Here is an 18,190-nt window from a genome sequence, read left to right as displayed (position 1 = left end):
ATACCTTGCCATGAGTTTGGCAAGGGGGTACAATAGTGATCTTGGAGTAGATCACTGGATAGCGGTCAAAGTTATCCTTAGGTACCTAAACAGGACTAAGGAAATGTTTCTCGGTTATGGAGGTGATAATGAGTTCGTCATAAAGATTTACGTCGATGCAAGCTTTGACACTAATCTAGATGACTCTAAGTCTCAGTCTAGATATGTATTAAACGTGGGAGCAATTAGCTAGAGTAGCTCCATGCAGAGCATTGTAGATATAGAAATTTGCAAAATACATACGGATCTGAATGTGGCAGACCCGTTGACTAAACTTCTCTCACAAGCAAAACATGATCACACCTTAGTACTCTTTGGGTGTTAATCACATAGAGATGTGAACTAGATTATTGACTCTAGTAAACTCTTTGGGTGTTGGTCACATGGCGATGTGAACTATTGGTGTTCAATCACATGGCGATGTGAACTAGATTATTGACTCTAGTGCAAGTGGGAGACTGAAGAAAATATGCCCTAGAGGCAATAATAAAGTTGTTTTTTTATATTTCCTTATATCATGATAAATGCTTATTATTCATGCTAGAATTGTATTAACTGGAAACTTGATACATGTGTGAATACATAGACAAAACACTGTGTCCCTAGTAAGCCTCTACTAGACTGGCTCGTTAATCAAAGATGGTTAAGTTTCCTAACCATAGACATGTGTTGTCATTTGATGAACGGGATCACATCATTAGGAGAATGGTGTGATGGACAAGACCCATTGGTTAGCTTAGCATATTGATCGTTCACTTTTATTGCTATTGCTTTCTTCATGTCAAATACATATTCCTTCGACTATGAGATTATGCAACTCCCAGATACCGGAGGAATACCTTGTGTGCTATCAAACGTCACAACATAACTAGGTAATTATAAAGATTCTCTACAGGTATCTCCGAAGGTGTTTGTTGGGTTGGCATAGATCGAGATTAGGACATTCCAAGTATTAGAGAGGTATCTCTGGGCCCTCTCGGTAATGCACATCATAAGAAGCCTTGCAAGCAAAGTGACTAATGATTTAGTTACAAGATGATGTATTACAGAACGAGTAAAGAGACTTGCCGGTAACGAGATTGAACTAGGTATGTGGATATCGACGATCGAATCCCGGGCAAGTAACATACCGATGGACAAAGGGAATAATATATGTTGTCATAACAGTTCGACCGATAAAGATCTTCATAGAATATGTCGGAGCCAATATGAGCGTCCGGGTTCCGCTATTAGTTATTGACCGGAGAGGTGTCTCGGTCATGTCTACATAGTTCTCGACCCGTAGGGTCCGCACGCTTAACGTTCGATGATGATTTAGTATTATATGAGTTATGTCATTTGGTGACCGAATGTTGTTCAGAGTCCCAGATGCGATCACAAAAATGACGAGGAGTCTCGAAATGGTCGAGAGGTAAAGATTGATATATAGGATGATGGTATTCGGACACCGGAAGTGTTCTGGAGGGTACCGGGTACTTATAGGGTCACTGGAAAGGAGTTTCGGGCACCCCCGGCAAAGATATGGGCCTTATGGGCCAAGTGAGGGAACGCACCAGCCCTGTTGCGCCCCTATAGAGGCTAGCCCTATGAGAAGGAGAAGGAAAGAGGGGAGGGAAAGGAAAGTGTGGATTAGGATTCCTACTTCCTTCCCTCCTCCCCCTCTTTCCTCCCCCCTCGGTTATATATGGCAGGGGGGCCGCGGTTTGGGAGGGAATCCAAGTAGGATTCCTCCTACTTGGGCGCCTCCTATGGCTGCCCCTCCCCCCTCCCACCTATATATATGAGAAGGGGACGCCTAGCACACACCAGACAATTGTCTAACCGTGTACGGCGCCCCTCTCCACCGTTTACCACCTTGGTCATATTTTCGTAGTGCTTAGGCAAAGACCTGCGGAGATCACTTCACCATCACCGTCACCACGCTGTCGTGATGATGTAACTCATCTACTACCTCGACACCTTGCTGGATCAAGAAGGCGAGGGACGTCACCGAGCTGGACGTGTGCAGAACTCGGAGGTGTCGTACGTTCGGTACTCGATCGCTAGAGCGCGAAGAAAGTTTGACTACATCAACCGCGTTGTGAAACGCTTCCGCTTATGGTCTACGAGGGTACGTAGACACACTCTCCCCCTCGTTGCTATGCATGTCCTAGATAGATCTTGCGTGAGCGTAGGAAATTTTTGAAATTGCATGCTACGTTTCCCAACAGTTCAGGCCCTCTGAGAAGAGTAACAAGCCCTACATCCTTTGCTCCTTGAGCTCTTCTTTATGTATGTATTGTTGGAAATTACAAGGAATGTGAACCCTCGTCCAAGTGGAAGGGAGTGCTTATATAAAGTACAGCGACCCCCTTTCCTTCTATGCTACAAGGGTTAATCATGACTATTATTTCTACCCACTACGGAAGGTAAGTGATACGTCTCCAACGTATCAATAATTTTTGATTGCTCCATGCTAAATTATCTACTGTTTTGGACATTATTGGGCTTTATTATCCACTTTTATATTATTTTTGGGACTAACCTATTAACCGGAGGCCCAGCCCAGAATTGCTGTTTTTTTGCCTGTTTTAGGGTTTCGAAGAAAAGGAATATCAAACGGAGTCCAAACGGAATGAAACCTTTGGGAATGTGATTTTCTCAACGAACAAGACCCGGGAGACTTGGACCCTACGTCAAGAAAGAAAAGAGGAGGCCACGAGGTAGGGGGCGCGCCTGCCTACCCTAGGCGCGCACTCCACCCTCGCGGGCCCCTGTTGCTCCACCGACGTACTCCTTCCTCCTATATATACCTATGTACCCCCAAACAATCAGATACGAAGCCAAAACCCTAATTCCACCGCCGCAACTTTCTGTATCCACGAGATCCCATCTTGGGGCCTATTCCGGAGCTCCGCCGGAGGGGGCATCGATCACGGAGGGCTTCTACATCAACACCATAGCCTCTCCGATGAAGTGTGAGTAGTTTACCTCAGACCTACGGGTCCATAGTTAGTAGCTAGATGGCTTCTTCTCTCTTTTTGGATCTCAATACAATGTTCTCCCCCTCTCTTGTGGAGAACTATTCGATGTAATCTTCTTTTTGCGGTGTGTTTGTTGAGACCGATGAATTGTGGGTTTATGATCAAGTCTATCTATGAATAATATTTGAATCTTCTCTGAATTCTTTTATATATGATTGGTTATCTTTGCAAGTCTCTTCAAATTATCAGTTTCGTTTGGCCTACTAGATTAATCTTTCTTGCAATGGGAGAAGTGCTTAGCTTTGGGTTCAATCTTGCGGTGTCCTTTCCCAGTGATAGTAGGGGCAGTAAGGCACGTATTGTATTGTGGCCATCGAGGATAACAAGATGGGGATTTCTTCATATTGCATGAGTCTATCCCTCTACATCATGTCATCTTGCTTAAGGTGTTACTCTGTTTTTAACTTAATACTCTAGATGCATGCTGGATAGCGGTCGATGATTGGAGTAATAGTAGTAGATGCAGGCAGGAGTCGGTCTACGTGTCTCGGACGTGATGCCTATATACATGATCATACCTAGATATTCTCATAACTATGCTCAATTCTGTCAATTGCTCAACAGTAATTTGTTCACCCCCCGCCATAGCCACCACCGATGTTTTCTCGGGGGGCTCGCTGTCCAACCCGACCATCGGATTTGTGTCTCTCTCGCCTCGGCACCAGCGGCCAACTGGTAGATCCGCGACAGCGAGATTTGGCGCATCCGGCCGCCGGCGACTGCGCCTTGCTATGGATTGGCCGGGTACTGAACCGCACAGCCTCGGTAATGCCTCCGTGCCACGTGCAGGTATAGAATCTGCCTCTAGCCACTTGGTTCTATCCCATCGGCAGTTCATCGGAAAAGGCACACCCGACCATCGTCTGGGCTCGGCGCTGGCCCAACGGCTCGTCGGCTCACCGTTGCCGCTCATAAAGTGCGACAACTGCCCATGGCAGGTCATGTGCCGCATTTCTACCACGCCGGAACATTCTGGATGGGTGTTTTTCAAATGCAAAAAAGATGGGGTATGTACTTCTTTGGATTCGGTTGTGCTCCCAGATTGGATGCAAGTTTTGGTATTGGAAAGAAGGATACATTGATCTATTGATAGCACGAAATTTGATAGATACTCGTGCACTCGTTGCTAGAATAGAGGATAGAGATGAGATTAGATGCGAATCAACGTCTACTTCTTCAGAATCAAAGAAGAAAGGAGTGTGCAAGCTCGAGAAGCCGCAAATCAACAATGAAAACATAGAGAAGATATTAATCCAACTAATGGGAGTAATTATAGAAGTTGGATATCTTTTAAAATGTCTAATTGTGGTTCTTATTTATTTTTGTCGTACTTTCCTAGCAAAGAATTGATGAATGTACTTCAATGTATCCAAATGTCATTGATGAAATAAAAGAAATGTGTTTTAGTGGGCAAAAAATGTATACATACGGGCACCGGCCGGCCGTGGCGGACCAGATGTATCCACCCGTTGGCGCACGTCCAGCGCATCAAGAAAAACGGCCAGACGCCACCTCATTGCCTTACCCAAACGAAAAAAATTGAACAGAAGGAAGTTATATTTAGGGTCGTGCGCTGAGTTGGCGTAAAAGCATCTCCAACAAGCGCATAAAAGTTTCGCGTGCTAAAATAGTTTTAGCACGCACTGTAGCACTTTTAGGGTACCGGACCCAACATTGGTCTAGCAGATGCCAAAAAACGCGTGCAAAAAACACATAGTGCAAATTGTGAAGCACGCGCAATTCGGTGCCCTAAATTTACAGCTTCTGATAGCGCTTTTTAGCGTGTGCCCAAACTTTTTTTACGCGTGCACTATTTTACAGATTTTGCTAGAGCTGTCCGACGCAAAAAAAACTCGAATTTTAGCGCGCGGAGCAGTTTTTGTGCGTGTGTTGAAGATGTTCTAACTTACATATTAATATTGTTAATGTATGCTCTATCAACGATGGCGACCCTCCGGATGCTCTTCGTGCTCGTTCCTCTTCTCGTCTTCGAGTGATTTGCTCGTCTGAGCATCTGAGAGTTCCTCGTTCGAATGATAGAGCGCGTTGCAATCGCCCGAGTCCTTTCAGGGTCACGTCTAACATTAGCGTAACTTGAGTTGTAGACTCATGGATCATATTGTATTGGATCTTCGTGAGCATACCCCTTGGTGCAACCTCATCAGCAAGTGATGGCGGCTATGCGTCTTGCGGGCGAGAAAGACACTCTATTTATGGACATCGACGCTGCCGCAGAGGAATTTGAGGACGAGACTTAGGATGTCGGTAGCACTCCATCGACCGCGCCGTCAACGCCGTTCGCACCGCCGCCACGACGAGCAGGCCGACACGTACACGTCCGCCGTCGTCGATAGCGAGAAAGAGTAAAACATGGGATGCGACCGCCAACGTATTGCCGGGCCTCACAGTCGGTGAGTTTGTCTGGAGCTTCACATAGGCACTCTCCCCCCTCCTGCTAAAGCTTCACTTCTCGGGGCTCATGGCTTGTCAGCGAGCTTGCTGCTAGACATGAGAAAGACATGTCATGGGAAACGGGCACCACCGCGACCGGCGATCATTTAGACTAGGTTAGAATAGCCTAGTCCGTTATAGTTTAGTTGAAATATTTCAAAAATGTAAAGATTCTCGTCCGGTTAAGATGAAAATCATACAGTTTGCATATACGTTCGTCCCTTTTGTTCAAATTTGCTTTGAAATGTATGCGGTATGATTGGATGACCAACTCCAATATCACTGTCCGCGGACCCGTCTGTTCGCTTGTGCGGACGGATACGTGTCCGTTTTAGGGTCCATGTTGGAATGTCATTAGGTATGCATGTAATGCCTAGAAAAAAAGGTTGATTATTAGTTTTGTTTCTTTCAAGAGCACACCAAATGTGTTAGCATCAAAATTTCTTGTTTGTTTGGAAAAACAGGGATTTGCTCTCATGCTCAAATGAAACTTGCCACTGCTCCAAGACGGCTGCAATGACTTTTCCACTTTCTAATTACTAGTCCAATTATCAACTGTTTGGTTGTTGTTTCTGTTGAGTTGTCACGTTATCTTTATATTCATGTAATGTGTATCTAGTCAATTGTTGTAACTAGCAGTCCTAGTCTCCAGGAGGTTATCTAGTCTAGTGCCACCTCCTGTGATCGTGCCCTGCATGTAGTGCTGCTCCTTGTATATGTAACCAGACTGCCTACGGCATTGTAACACGAGATCTATAATTCAGTTTGGTATCAGAGTGATGGTTACTCCTCTCTCCTCTCCGCGCGAGGCTGATGCCGACCAAGCCGCCGCTATCGCCGTGGCCGCCGTTGCCGAACCCACGGCCACCGCCGCTGCCACCCTCCCTGCCGTTGATCTGCGCCCTCGCGCTCTGGCCACTATCGACACCTCTGGTCCCGTCGACGCTGATGGCTCCGTCGACGCCTCTGGCTCCGTCGGTCTTCCTCTTTCCACCCTCCCACCCAACACCGTGAGCATGCCCTCCTCCTCCAACCCAAACCACCTCTACCTGCCAGCGTCGCGGGCATCATTGACTTCAAGCTCGCCCTCGAAGGGGCCAACTTCGCTCGCTGGCGCAACTACATCACCCTGCTGCTCAGGCGCTACCACGCGGAGGACCACGTCAGGGCCGGCTCGTCCCGCCGCCTGGCCGATCCTGACTGGCACGACGACGACAACACTGCCGTCCTCTGGTTCTTCTCCACCATTGAGGGGGACCTCCTCGACGTTGTCGCGCCGGCCGGCTCCACTGCCTTCACGATCTGGTCTTGGCTCCATGAATATTTTCTGGACAACGAGGCCGAGCAGGCCATGCACCTCGGCCAGGAGTTCCGAGCGACCACCCGCGGCGACCTCAGCGTCAACGTCTACTGCCGCCATCTTCAGGGCCTCGCCGCCACACTTGCTGACGTCCGGGAGCCGGTCACTGACCGCACCCTAACTCTGCAGATGCTCGACGGCCTCGGTCCCAAGTTTGCGATGCAGGCCGCTATCATCTAGTCCACCGTGCCTCTCCCGACGTTCAACCAGGCACGATCTTGGCTCGTCCTCGCCGAGCTCTCCATGGACAAGCGTGCGCGCCGAGGGGGCCCAGGTCCTCGCCGTTCAGCATGAGGACCGCGGTGACCGCGGAGGTGCTCGTGGCGGCGGTGGCGACCGCGGCGGTGGCAGTGGGCGCGGTGGCCAACTTGGAGCCGGTCGCAACCAGCGTGGCGGCCGAGGACGTGGGCGCGGACGCGGGCACGGCGATGCTCCCGCCGGCCGCGGCGCTGGCGCTCAGCCGTGGCTTGGGTACTTCGCGCCGATGGGGCTGTCCTTCCCTCCCCCGCGCTCGCCTTGGATTCCTCCGAACTCTGCCGGTGTCCTCGGCCCCCGTCCCGGCATGCCGCACCAGCGGGTAAGCCATGCGCCGACGCCCCCAGCGCTTCCTGCTCCTTCCACCTATGGCGCTGCTGCCCCCGGGTGGGACGCGACAGCCATGTACCACGCCGCCCCCAGCTACGGCTCTGCCTTCCCCGCCAACGCCGAATGGATCATGGACACCGGCGCCGCCTCACATGTCACTGGAGACCCAGGTACCTTGACCTCTTGTCGTTCCTTTTTAGCTCCTTATACTCGTCACATCATCGTTGGTAACGGCACTCGTCTTCCTGTTCTTGCTATCGGTACCACGCATCTCCCTCCCAAGCCCTTTTATTTACGTCATATTCTCCTATCTCCTAACATTGTTAAAAATCTTATCTCTGTCCGTAAGTTCACCCATGACAATTTATGTTCTGTGGAATTTGACCCCCTTGGTTTCTCCGTGAAGGACCTAGCCACCAAGGCGCTGCTCCTGAGGGTCAACAGTGACGGCGATCTCTATCCCTTCTCCAGCAATAAAGGCGCTACCACCTCCACCACCTTCACTATCTCCGTGTCTGATTTATGGCATAGGCGGCTTGGGCACCCTAGCTCCTCCTCATTTTCTCGTTTTCCCTTAGATTTCCTTTCTACTTGTAATAAGGATGATCGTTCGACGCACTTGTGTGATGCGTGTCAGCTGGGCAAAAATACTCGGATGCCTTTTCCCACATCTACCTCTTATACTTGTGCACCGTTTCATTTAATCCATTGTGATATATGGACATCTCCTATGATTAGTCATTCAGGCTACAAGTACTATCTCGTTATTGTGGATTATTATACGCATTACTCGTGGACTTTCCCTCTCCGTGACAAATCCGACACATGCAACACCCTCCTTTGTTTCTTCAAATTCATTTTCACTCAATTTGGTGTACTCGTACGGTGTGTGCAGTGTGACAATGGTGGCGAATTCCTTACCACGTCTCTCCGCGACTACTTCTCCTCCAACGGCGTTGTCTTCCATCTCACATGCCCTCACACCTCTCCGCAAAATGGGAAAGCAGAACGCCACATCCGCACCACCAACGACGTTGTTCAGGCATTGCTCATCCAAGCTGCCCTCCCTCCCCCCTTTTGGGTTCAGGCCCTCCACACCGCCACCACACTACTCAACATTCATCCCTCTTGTGTCATTCATCACTTTACCCCGCATTTTCTTTTGTATGGTGTCCATCCCTCGTATGACTATCTACGGACGTTTGGTTGTCTTTGTTACCCAAACATCTCCGCCGCAACCACCCACAAGCTCTCCCCACATTCCACACGTTGCGTCTTCCTTGGCTACCCACGCGAATAGAAGGGGTATAGATGTCTTGATCTCGCCACGCGCAAAGTTATTATTTCCCGGCATGTCATGTTTGACGAATCCATCTTTCCCTTCTCCGTTCTCACCAATTGTGCTGCCACAGAAAATCATCCCTCTGCCGCAGCCGCCAATCCGCTGCGTCGCATCTCGCACCTACCACCCTTCTCGCACCCCACTCCCTCGTCGCCAGCTGGACATCCCGCCAACGCCCCTGGGCAACCCCCGCCCACTCCCGCTCCCACCACTAGCCATGCAGCCAACCACCCACGCGCTATGGGCTGCTCCACTGTGGGGCCAGCCAGCCATGCAGCCACTCCCACACCCGCAGGCTATGCAGCCACTCCCGTGCCCGCAGGCCATGCAGCTGCTCCCCCCGCGCGCATTCACGCTGCGGATCCCGCCACTCCCGCGCCCAGCTCCCCCCGCCTCGCGCCTCGCGCCGCATCTACCTCGGGATCGCCCCCAGGTGGATCTTGCCCCGTACGCACGCCCCTGTTCTTCAATCTTGTAACGCCACGCTTGCCTCTGTCTCCCCACAGCCCGCCACTGCCGCCCCGCGCTGTTCATGTTACCCCCGTCGCTAATCCCCATCCAATGAAGACTCGTGGTAAAACCGACTACGCCATGCCTAAGGATATCTTTGACATGCATGTCGCCAATGCCCCTTCCCCCATCCCCTCCTTGTACCATTCCGCTCTTCAGGGCCCACATTGGTGTGCCGCGATGGTCAACGAGTATAACGCGCTAATTCAGAATGATACTTGGTCTTTGGTTCCTTGTCCTGCAGGTGTCAATGTGGTGACCGGCAAGTGGATCTTTCACCACAAACTCCATCCCGACGGCTCTCTGGTGAGGTACAAGGCACGCTGGGTGGTGCGCGGCTTCACACAGCAGCCGGGCGTGGACTATGGGAAGACGTTTAGCCCCGTGGTCAAGCCGGCTACTATTCGGGTGGTTCTCAGCATTGCGACGGCGCACTCTTGGCCCATTCGCCAAATGGATGTCAAGAATGCTTTCCTCCATGGTGATCTTGCTGAGGTGGTCTACTGCCAGCAGCCCTCCAGGTTTGCCGATCCCACTCTTCCCACGCACGTCTGTCGTCTCAACAAGTCCCTCTATGGATTCAAGCAGGCACTCCGCACTTGGTTCCTTCGGTTCACCTGTTTCCTTCACTCCCTTGGATTTGTCTCCTCCAAATGCGACACCTCGCTCTTCATCTTACGCCGTGGCGACTCTATCGCGTATCTGCTCCTGTACGTCGATGATATCATCCTCATTGCTAGCACCGCCACTCTGCTTTAGTCGCTCGTTCGCGCCCTCACCAGTGAGTTTTCCATGAGTGATCTCGGTGACCTTCACCACTTTCTCGGGATCAACGTTCATCGCTCCACCACCGGCCTCTTTCTCTCTCAGGAGCAATATGCCCTTGAGATCCTCGATCGTGCCAAGATGCTCAATTGCAAGCCCATCTCTACTCATGTCGACACCTGCAGTAAGCTTTCTGGTGCCGATGGTGTCCCTTATAGTGATCCGACTCACTATCGTCGCCTAGCTGGTGCACTACAGTATCTCACACTCACCCGCCCGACCTATCCTATGCGGTTCAGCAGCTTTGCCTTGTCATGCATGCTCCGATGGAGGGTCACTACCAGCTGCTCAAGCGTGTGCTACGCTACCTCCGCGGCACCACTCACTACGGGCTCTAGCTCTACCGCTCCTATTCGCATGATCTTCTTGCCTACAGTGATGCTGATTGGGCCGGCTGCCCTGACACCCGGCGCTCCACCTCGGGGTTTTGTGTGTTCCTTGATTCTAACCTCGTCTCCTGGTCCTCCAAGCAGTAACACACCGTGTCTCGGTCCAGCGCCGAGGCCGAGTACCACGCAATTGCCAACTGTGTGGCCGAGTCATGTTGGCTTCGCCAACTTCTTACGGAGCTTCATCGCCCTCCTCGCCGGGCTACTATTGTGCACTGTGATAATGTGAGTGCAGTGTACCTCTCGTCCAACCCTGTTCAACATCAACGCACCAAGCACGTGGAGATTGATTTGCATTTTGTACGCGACCGTGTGGCCCTCGGCGAGGTCAAGGTGCTGCACGTCCCGACCGGGCCCTAGTTCGCTGATGTCTTCACCAAGGGCTTGCCGTCGACGATCTTTCATGACTTCCACTCTAGTCTGAACGTCTTCCCTGGCGCCGTTCGGACTGCGTGCGCGCGCGGGGGGCGGGTGGGGGGTGGGGGGGGGGGGGTTTGAGTTGTCACGTTACCTTTGTATTCATGTAATGTATATCTGGTCAATTGTTGTGACTAGCAGTCCTAATCTCCAGGAGGTTACCTAGTCTAGCGCCACCTCCTGTGATCGTGCCCTGCATGTAGGCTGCTCCTTGTATATGTAACCAGACTGCCTACGGCACTGTAACACAAGATCCATAATCCAGTTGTGTCCATTTACTCGTCCAATTAAATTACACCGAGGTCTCTCAAATTTCTTACAAACCTTTCCCGAACGGGTGACCCAACCCTCACAAACACGGCTGGGCAGCCCACGTCGGCGGTGACCTCGGCCTGAAACCCGTGCACCGTCGCCTCCCCCACGCTACCGTGCCCGCTCCTGTGCCCACCGCCGAACTCTTCGCCGGTCCACACGTGCCTCCACGACCCCCCGTCCGACGTCGGAAAGTAGGCGGTCACCGCGGTCCTGCCCTTGTCCAGGACCGGCACCACCATCATCTCCGTCCCCACCAGGAACTGCTGGTACGTCAGCTCCTGCACGCGCCGGTCCTCCGGGTAGTGCAGGAATAGGTGGCGCGCCACGGGGAGGCCCTTCTCCGCCGCCTCCTGCATGCCAAGAAATCCATCCATCCATCACCCGAACTCGTGATTAATTGAAAAATTAGTAGCGCTAGCAGAGCGGCATGGCGTTTGGACCTCGACGAGCTGGACGCGGTAGAACTCCCAGGCTTTGTACATCTTGGCGCAGCGCGCGAAATGCGCGAGGATCCGGCTGTTGGAGTAGAACTGGCAGTTGGACCCGGGCTTGTTCCCCTGCAACAAATCGGTGGATCATCTGAATCATCATGCGCGCGTGCTTCATCCAATCCAACAGTGGTACGTGTGTGTGTGTGTGTGGTGCTGGTACCTCGTGGGTGCGGAAGACGACGGTGAAGGCGTTCACCTCCATCCAGCGCATGAGGAGCTCCTCGCTCCGTCGGTAGCGCAGGAGCGGGAGGTCGACGGTGCAGTACCCGCCGGCGTCGCTGTGGTTCAGCGGGATGCCGGAGAGGCCGCCGCTGAGCAGGCCCACGACGCTGCTCTTGATGCCGTCGTTGGCCTGCCAGCTCACCATCTGGTCCCCCTCCCAGAAGAGCATCGCCCACCTGGAGCTCTCCCTGAACCCCGCCCGCACGAAGAACACCACCCCTTCCTCCTCGTCCTCGCCGGCCTCCGACTTCCACTCGTCGGCGAACTCCCGGTTGACGCGCGCCCACAGCTCCGGGTACCGGTTGTGCGCCGCCACGGGGTCCTCCCCCGAGTGGAGCCGCGCGTCCAGCGGGAGGCCCTCCCCGAAGTCGGCCATCCAGCCGCTGACGCCTTCGTCCGCCATCCCGCGCAGGATGCCCTTGAACCAGGAGCTCGCCTCCGGGTTGGTGAAGTCCAGCATGGCCACGTCGAACGCCGTGTTGGGCATCATGTATGGCTCGCCGGCCTCGTCCCTCACCAGGATCCCCAGCTCCTTGGCCTCCTCGTACAGGTGCCTCCTCGCGTTCCCCTTCTCACCCATCTGCACACACACATACTACATATAAGCTCGATCACAAGGAATTTCCACCAAAATTTGGAGCTCTGATCGATCGGGGATGCACATGCACGGCACGAACCGGGACGAGGCAGGGATTGCAGTATGTCATCGTCCTCACGCCGTCGCACCTGAGGTCGCGTATAAGATCCTTCCAGCCGGCGTAGTGATCGTCGTCGACCTCCCAGTTCCACCAGAGCTGCGACCCGATCGCCGTCTTCCTCTGCCCAACCCAATCCTGCAGAATATGCAACACGCACTAGTTCAGAGTTCAGAGTTCAGAGTTGAGTGTTTCTCAAGTGCTTGTTGATTCCTTCAGACCGGAGACCTGCAGCCAGAGTGCGGAGACCGGGACGTCGTGGTCTCGCAGCTGGCTCCACACACGGCGGACGGCGTCCGTGCCGCCCTGCATGCCGACGACCGCGCCGGACGTGATCCATCTGGGAAGAACCGGCGGCCGTCCGGTGGACCCCGTGTAGCTCGTGATCAGCTCGGTCGGTGACTCTCCCTCTAGTATTCTTCCCTGAACCGAATTCCCATAAACCTGCAATGCACAACCGAGTTGAGTTGGACTGTCCGCGGTTCTTGACTTCACTCAGCTCACTCAGAGACTGATTAGAAAAGAAAGTGCATATAGACATGCTGAATGGCTACCTGAATCTGTACTCTGTCAGGTTTTGTAAGGTCAAATATAGAATAATCGTATCCCTCCAGGTACAGGGACCTCATCTTGGAGGTCATGTAGAAAGGAGATGGAGCATACGTGGTGCTCCAGTTTCCTCCCGACCTACACAAAAATCACCAGGAGTTGAACACCACAACAGAGCGTCTCATACTCGAAATACAAAAAAAGCAGGACTGATTAAAATGGCAACATAATCTCCTTGTCTGGCTATGACAAAGTGAGAGAACTGTGGACATCGAGTAGGAGTTCCAAGCGCACACGCGCAAGACAACTTTCGGTGACAATTTGTCACTGTCGCTAGCTCCTAGCTGTGAGTCATTACACTCGCCATCATTGCCATCTTAAATACTTGTACGTATCAAGTTCGTTCATGGATGCAACAAGCGACCACACTAAGAGCGTTTTCAATCCATCGATGATGCCCAAACTCTTGAATCTAAATGGTCAAACTTTTGAATCTTTTGTACAAATTGGACTGTTCAAAATAAATAAATTATTATTTTACAAAATTCATTATAATAATATGGCATTTATTTATTTTGAAAAAAATGAATTTATTTATATTATGTAAAAACATCATGTATTTGAATTGAAAACCACAATCGACAAATATTTGTAACAAAACATGGGGAGACTATTATTTACCTGTAGCTGAGGAGATTGGCAGCGAAAGTGATGGGCTGGTCTCCCCTGCCAATCCCCTGCTCCTGCACAAGAACGGGCACCCTTCTCCCCTTGAATTCCATGCAGCTGAATTGCTCGCCGAAGCCGTAGAACCGCTCGTCGAGCGAGCTCGCGTACGTGAGGAATACCCGGTTGAACTCCTCCGGCCGTGCCTCCTCCTCCGCCGACGCTCTCTCCGGCGGCGGCAGCAGCGCTGAGACCTCCTCCTGCGCCGGGAACCCGGCGGAGAGCTTCTTCTTCTTGCTCATGCTCCTATGGACTCGCCCCGCCAGGCGGAGCCGAAGGCTCAGGATGTTGATCCTGTGGGGCCTTGGAGCTGTCGTGGCCGCCGGCGGTGGACTCGAAGGATCGGCGTGGCCGCAGCTCCATTGGTAGTCGGCGATCTTGACGCTGAACGACACTTGCGTGTCGCTCTTCTCCTCCAGGAAGACCCAGTACCTCGCTGAAAGGACCGGCTTTCCTGCGCGGGCCCTGGCGCGGCGGCCGGCGCGCAGGCCGCAGCAGCACGACGACGCAGGGTCCGCCTTCTTCGCAGACACGACCCCGGTGATCAACAGCACCGGGAACCGTGTCTGGTCAGACGCTTCGAACGCGGCGCCCCGCAGGGCGTCGGCGCCGGCCTCGACGTCGCAGCGGTACAAGGACCTGATCCTGTCGACACTCTGGCGGTCCGGAACAAGGCGGGCGGGTCCGTCGCGGAGCGCGAACGATCCGCGGCACTCGTCGGCCTCGGTGGTGGCGGAAGCCGCGGAGACGAACGCGACGCCGGGGATGGTCTCCCACATCACGCGGCTGCGAGGGTCGCCGCCGGAGGAGGAGACGCGTGCCAGCGAGATCGCTCCGCCGAACGAGGGATTCCAGCTCAGGCGGAATCGGGAGCCGACGGGGTAATCGTGGGCGTGGGCGAGCTTGGAGAACGGGCCGAAGGAGAGGGGCGGCGCGGCGTCGCCGTTGCGGAAAGCGGCGGCCGGAACGGCGCGCGGGAAGGGGTTGTTGAGGCGCGCGTTGTGCTTCTTGGTGGTCTTGGGCTTCTCCGTCGCCGGCGACGTCATGGCGGTGGCGGGAGAGCTGGAAGAGACTCGCGCCCGGGTGCTCTACTCGACTTGGGATTGGGAAGCCCGCCATTGCCCATTGGCTGAAATAGATCCTGGAATGAGGGAAGATGGGGACGGGACGATGGGCCCAGAGACGGAGAGCACGCCTTCGTTTTTGACCGACGTCGAACGGGAATCTGAAGTTCTCAGCACACGTTTGAAATGAAACTACATTAGACTCTGGATGTTAACTTCTTTTTTCTACCGAGGTGGATGATGTTAGAGCATCTACGACCGCAATTGCCTAAATTCGGCATGAAAATACCCGCGGACGCGCGATCGGTCGCGTCCACGACGGACAATACACGAAAAGTTGATTTCACAACCATAAACACCATTTCCAAATTAGCAAATCCATATTAGTTTATATAACGTAAAACCTAATCTAAGCGGACCTCAGCCGGCTAAGTCGTGCCCATGTCTGGTGGCCGGCTGCGCCCTTCGAAAGGTTGGTCCAGTCGCTGGCGAGATAGAGTAGGCCATGGGACACGGACCGGCTCACAGGACTCAAGACGTCGCCGTCTCCCATGCCCTACTCTTTCTTGTCGGAGTCCGGAACCTTCACACTGTCGGTGAACATGAGATCAATGATGGATTCGTCCTCGGAGGAGCCGGTGATGTCCACCATGATGTAGTTGCGGTGCTCGACTGCTGCAACATACGGGGCATCGGAGAATGCGACTCCGCCTCGCCAACATTCACCGTCGCGAGGGCTTCCACCGTCTCCCATGCCTGATGCCTTGCACGGCTGGAACGCCACACCATATTGGCATCAGCGGAAGCCCATGTGTTCACCTTCGCCTCGGCGCGCCAACGAAGCGGTTGTGCATCTGCCGACGCGTTCGGATGCCAGACGGACCGCACCGCCTCCGGTGACGTAGTAGCTGAAAGAACATGGTGCCCCATGTTTGGTTTTGGCAATCGATCACAATTCCTATGGACTAATGATTGCTTTGAATTAAATTTGAAGGGTTTGTCGATATGCATTGCTTGAAGACCATTTGTTGGTTTCAAAGTTATAAGAAGGAGTTGGCCATGTGAGAGTTGAGACTATTGCAAGCATGTCTTGAAGAAGAGGATTGTGTGAGCATTCATGTTTATGTTCAAGACATCATCTTTATGTAGAGAGAATATATGATACAAGGTTGATCAAGACTAAGTACAAAGAGTGGATTCAAGTCGATCAATACACAAAGCATAGAAGATGTACCAAGTGGGATCCAATGATCCCATGGTATGGTAAGCATTGTCCATTACGCTTTGTGTACCAATCCATGATTTATTTGAGGTTTCTATGTGGGTTAGGTATCTTTCTATGAGCTTTGATCAGAAGGAAGATAGCATATAACCCATGGAGGATGACATCAAGTGGTGATCATCATCAAGGTTGCGTTGTGCAAGTTCAAATAGAGCGTCATGAAGAGATCATGTGCTTGAAGCTTTCTGTCCACTCTGGTGATAACTAAAATGTGAAGATGTGTCGAAGAGAGGATCACCCATAGTGGAGTATGGAGGAGCAACTCACTAGTCTTCATCAAGCCAGCAAAATCAAGAAAGGTGGTCCAACTTGAGGAGGTCAAGATTGTCATAATCTAGTTCAAATGGACTGTGCGCAAGGCTAAGGTATATCCTTAATAGGTTTTCTATCTTACCGGTCTCGTGGTGTTAGTTGTGAGACCAGGTTATAGGATCGATAGTTGTACTATCAAGGGGGGCTCTCGAGTGAGTAGCTTGATCGTATCATTCATAGAGAGCTCAAATCTTTGCATCCTTGGCATCATATTTCTTGGTTCTTGTTTCGTTTTTCTCTATGTGAAGTTTTGGAGATTTTGGTTATCTTCTTGACAAGCTCAAGTTCATCGAAAATGGATTCCATTTGCATCTTTTATTATGTTTTCGATGTTCAAGTTTTTGTCAGTTCTTCACTTATGGAGGTTTCACACTTCTACATAATTGCCATATTACTCTTGCTTATTCTAAAGATTTCGCAACTCATGTCGTTAGCTTTCTATAAAGTTTGAGTTTGTCGAAATCTGAGTCTATCCACTAAAGTTATGGCAATTTCGGACTAACCTGTTTCCTCTATCTGTTGCTCAAGGCGGTTGTACCACATACCTTGGCGGTTGTACCGGCTGCCTCGTGCTTCAGGAACAACTACCGCCCGAGGGGTTATTCCCTCGGGTTAGGCAGTGTCCCAAGTGATGGTGGAGCATTTGTACCGCTGCTCTTTGGTGGTTGTATCGCCGGGGACTTAGCCACCCCATAGGGAGCTTGTAGGATCGAAAGTATGTCTAGAGGGGGGTGATTAGACTACTTGACCAAATAAAAATCTAGCCTTTTCCCAATTTTAGTTCTTGGCAGAATTTAGCTATCTTAGCACAAGCCAAGCAATCTCCACACAATTCAAGCAAGCATGCAAAAGAGTATATGACCAGCGGAAAGTAAAGCATGCAACTTGCAAGAATGTAAAGGGAAGGGTTTGGAGGATTCAAACGCAATTGGAGACACAGATGTTTTTGTCGTGGTTCCGATAGGTGGTGCTATCGTACATCCACGTTGATGGAGACTTCAACCCACGGAGGGTAACGGTTGCGCGAGTCCACGGAGGGCTCCACCCACGAAGGGTCCACGAAGAAGCAACCTTGTCTATTCCATCATGGTCGTCGCCCACGAAGGACTTGCCTCACTAGCGGTAGATCTTCACGAAGTAGGCGATCTCCTTGCCCTTACAAACTCCTTGGTTCAACTCCACAATCTTGTCGGAGGCTCCCAAGTGACACCTAGCCAATCTCCAAGAAGTAACAAATGGTGTGTTGATGATGAACTCCTTGCTCTTGTGCTTCAAATGATAGTCTCCCCAACACTCAACTCTCTCTCACAGGATTTGGATTTGGTGGAAAGAAGATTTGAGTGGAAAGCAACTTGGGGAAGGCTAGAGATCAAGATTCATATGGTTGGAATGGAATATCTTGACCTCAACACAAGTGTAGGTGGTTCTCTCTCAGAAAATGTGTATTGGAAGTGTAGGTATGTTCTGATGGCTCTCTCTCCATGAATGAAGAGTGGGTGGAGGGGTATATATAGCCTCCACACAGAATCTAACCGTTACACACAATTTACCAAACTCGGTGGGACCGAATGGTTAAACTCGGTCGGACCGATT

General features: G+C 51.9%; 1 protein-coding gene and 1 pseudogene across 1 annotated transcript; one reads left to right on the top strand and one right to left on the bottom strand.

The window, feature by feature from the left end:
* The first annotated feature begins 6,292 nt into the window (after window positions 1–6,292).
* LOC147979250 (uncharacterized) lies at window positions 6,293–10,069 on the top strand (annotated as a pseudogene).
* Window positions 10,070–11,192: 1,123 nt separating this feature from the next.
* Window positions 11,193–15,157, bottom strand: LOC125543664 (uncharacterized). Its single transcript, XM_048707089.2, has 7 exons — window positions 13,895–15,157; window positions 13,219–13,351; window positions 12,893–13,108; window positions 12,647–12,802; window positions 11,908–12,549; window positions 11,697–11,813; window positions 11,193–11,606 (listed from the first exon to the last, which is right to left on the bottom strand). Exons 1-7 carry the CDS (start codon window positions 14,983–14,985, stop codon window positions 11,229–11,231), a joined length of 2,733 nt encoding a protein of 910 aa, XP_048563046.1. The 5' UTR covers window positions 14,986–15,157; the 3' UTR covers window positions 11,193–11,228.
* Window positions 15,158–18,190: the final 3,033 nt, after the last annotated feature.

This window comes from Triticum urartu, chromosome 3A, assembly GCF_056163025.1.
Source record: "Triticum urartu cultivar PI428250 chromosome 3A, HENAU_Tu73, whole genome shotgun sequence".
NCBI classification, from domain to species: Eukaryota; Viridiplantae; Streptophyta; class Magnoliopsida; order Poales; family Poaceae; genus Triticum; species Triticum urartu.
Note: the sequence above shows the minus strand (reverse complement) of the source record. Positions and strands in the feature narration are given on the sequence as shown.